Consider the following 3416-nt stretch of genomic DNA (forward strand, 5'->3'; position numbering starts at 1 on the left):
CTCCAAGATTGTGGGTTCCCCTCATTTAGTGGAAAGATCATGGGTTTGATGTTAGGCAAACCTTGGAATCAAATTCAAATTCTGGTTTCACTACTTTCTAGTTGGATGGTCTTTAGCAAGTGAGTTAATCTTTGCATCTCAGTTATAACATCTGTAAAATGGAGATAACAATAGGTACCTCAGAGTGTTGCTGTGAGGATTTAACATGACAATCCATGCAAAGGACTTAGCATAGTGTCTGGCACCTATGAAATGTTAGACAAATGAACATTTAACACACTTCTTATTCACTAATGTGGAGAAAGTTGATGGAACAAATGAAAACTCATCAATTTCACAGTAACGATTCTTGACATTATAGAAAGATTTCCACTTTTTTGAGGTTTTTCAGAAGGTGCTAAAAGCCACTAAAAATTTCAAACTTTTTTTGGACCAGTTATATGTTCCCGATTGCACCAATTTTCTCAGAACTACCTTCCCATCCTTGTTCCTTAAGGTGTAAATGATACCGTTGAGGGCAGGGGTAAGCATTGCATACAGAAAAGAAAGTAACTTCAATAAGTCTTCATACTGAGGTCCTGATGGGAAGCCATAAACAATGCCCAGTGTCCTATAGAGACTAACCACAGTCAGATGGGAGGAACAGGTGGAGAAAGCCCTCTGCTTTCCTGTGGAAGAAGAAATCCTCAGAACGGCAGTGATGATGTGAACATAAGAAGCCTGGGTCAGCAGGAAGGGGCCAAGGGCAAATAAAGAGATGCACATAAAAGTGGTCATCTCAGCTACTTTAGTGTCAGTGCAAGCCAGTTTCATTATGGGCTTCAAAACACAGAAGTGATGGATCACATTGGTGGAACAGAATGTTAAGCGAAAAATGAGGACCGTGAGGAAAGTGAATGCCAGAAATCCAGCCGCCCGTGAGGCACCAGCTAGCTGTAAGCAACTCCAGTGGTCCATGATGCTGAAGTATTGCATTGGGTTACAGATGGCTATATAGCGATCATAAGACATTACAGCCAGGAAGAAGCATTCTGTAGCCACCAATGCAGCAAAAAGTAAAACTGGGAAGCACAGGCTGGAAAGGAAAAAGGCATATGAGCCGATGGTAATGTCCTCAGCCTCGTGGGCTCAATGGTACTGGTGCAGCCAATCTCTAGGAAGAAGTGACCAAGAAAGAAAAACATGGGCGTATGAAGGAAATGATTAGCTGACACCACAGTTAGGATCGCAATGTCGCCCATTAAAGTCACCACATACATGGCCAGAAATATCCCAAAAAGAAGAAACCGAAGGCCATGGAGATCCCCAAAACCCAAAAGGATAATTTCTGAAATTTGAATCATATTTTCTTCTTCAGTTCCAGCCATGATTTGAACCTAAAAAAATAAATATTTGAAGAATAACCATTGATCTGATACTTTTTTTTTAGAAAAAAATCAAACTGCTTAGAAGTGTCATACATACCAAGCACAATTGGCTTCTTTCTGGAAGTTCAGGATTCTTGCACTTAATTAATAAATTTGACCCCAGTCCTCCAGGAGCCATTTGGAAAGTTAATCCATGACTTCAATTATCCCTTCGTATTTAGAATGTATAGACTCTTGAAACTGTAACTATGACACATAAATATGTACATTTTTTCCAATACTTATTTTGGAAAATGCTCGATCCTTTCGGATCTTAACTGGCTGTTCCTATTGCTGTGCTGGTGTTATCATCAACAATGAATATTCCTAATTAGCTGTATGTAAATTTCATAAGAGCAATGATTAAATCTGTTTCTTGTTTTAGAAATTCTATGCCAATTGAATTATATTTTTATTTGTGGTAAAATTATAGTGTTTTATTTCATCATAAAAAAGGATGTCTACTCCTTAAACTTGTTTGATAGTAAGTTCGTTAAACATTAGCATAGGAGGCACAATACAGCAAGGGTGAACTACTGATGGTGAGGAGATGGAAAAAGACATGATTAAATTCAAATCCCAGCTTTGCCACTTACTGGCTGTATGTCCTGGAGAAAGTCACATCACTTCTCTGAAAGTTGGTATCCTCATCTATAGAATAGTGTATTAATTCGATATAACACATTTTGCACAATTACTGGTACATATTAGGTACTTAATACATTCATTCCTACATTCAACAAATATTTACTAAATGCTTACTGTGTGCCAACTCTTAGATAGATGCTTAGAATAAAATAGTTAAAAAATCAATACTTTTTTTAAATACATCAGGAATATCCTCTACATTTCATGGAGTTAGCATTTCACTGGGAGACAAAGAAGAAAGACTAAAAACAAGGAAAGATACCCACAAAAAATTGTGAATTGTTTACTATGAATGTAAACAAACAAGGACCCAAAATAGAAAATATGCTCTGTGTGTGCGTGTGTGTGTGTGCGTGCGTGCGTGTGTGTGTGTTTGGGAGAGGGGTATTTTGGTCAGAGTGGCCAAGAAAAGCCTAAAAATTTGAGGCCTAAAAAAATGGGAAGGAGATAATAATGCAAGAGTTAGAAATGGGGGTGAGGGAGAACATTCTAGGCAGAGGGTATAAGCCATGAGCATGGAAACATTGAGTGTTATAAAAACTAATATAAACTAAAAACGACCAGGATATTGTGGAGAGACAGAGGAGAGAGAGAGAGAGAATGAGAGAAGACAGAAAAAATAGGAAGGGCCAGGTCATTCAGGTTCTTGGAGATCATGCTAAAGAATTTAGATTTTTTTTAAAGACTGTAAGAATCCCCTGGAGAGTATTAAGTAGTAGTGATGAAATTTACAACAGAAAATCATGTTTCCTGCTGCCTGATAAATGAATTACAGGGAGAACTTCATGGACAGAGTAAGACAATTAAAAGACTACTTCAGTGGACCAGATAAGGGGTAATAGTAAACCTGAATAATGTTGTTTCAGAAGAGATAGAAAAAAGAGAGGTTCAAGATATATTTGGGAGGTGGAAATGTCAGGACTTACTGACATATCAGATATGAAGAGTAATGAAAACTGACTATCAGAGATGACTCATGGGTTTCTGGTTTGAGTAAGTGGTGCCATTTACTTGGATGGGGAGATTATATAAAAAGAAAATTTAGGGGAAACACAAATTCAATTTGTATTAAGTTTCAGGTGTCCATGAAAATTCTGGGTAAAGGTAAGAAACAGACAACTATAGATTATAGCCCGGAAGACAGGGCTGGACTGGGGTATAAATTTCGGAGGTATCTGAATATAGATAACATTGAAATCCATGGGAATGGAGATATTATAGATAAAGCAGAATGTGCTGCACTAAGCTTTAAGAGTCTCTCTCCCTTAGGTCTAACAGAACAGGAGAAGGCAGGAAAGGAGATTAAAAAGGAGGAGTCAGTGAGGTAGGATGAAAACCAGGAGGAAATCAAATAACAGAATC

General features: G+C 37.8%; 1 protein-coding gene across 1 annotated transcript; it reads right to left on the bottom strand.

The window, feature by feature from the left end:
- Positions 1-387: 387 nt before the first annotated feature.
- Positions 388-1343, bottom strand: LOC105501845 (olfactory receptor 10AG1-like). Its single transcript, XM_011927944.1, is given in 2 exon segments — positions 388-1055; positions 1058-1343. Coding segments are annotated over 2 exon segments (954 nt in total).
- Between the last annotated feature and the right edge of the window lie 2073 nt (positions 1344-3416).

The sequence above is a fragment of the Colobus angolensis genome, unplaced genomic scaffold, assembly GCF_000951035.1.
Source record: "Colobus angolensis palliatus isolate OR3802 unplaced genomic scaffold, Cang.pa_1.0 Scaffold751, whole genome shotgun sequence".
NCBI lineage: Eukaryota > Metazoa > Chordata > Mammalia > Primates > Cercopithecidae > Colobus > Colobus angolensis.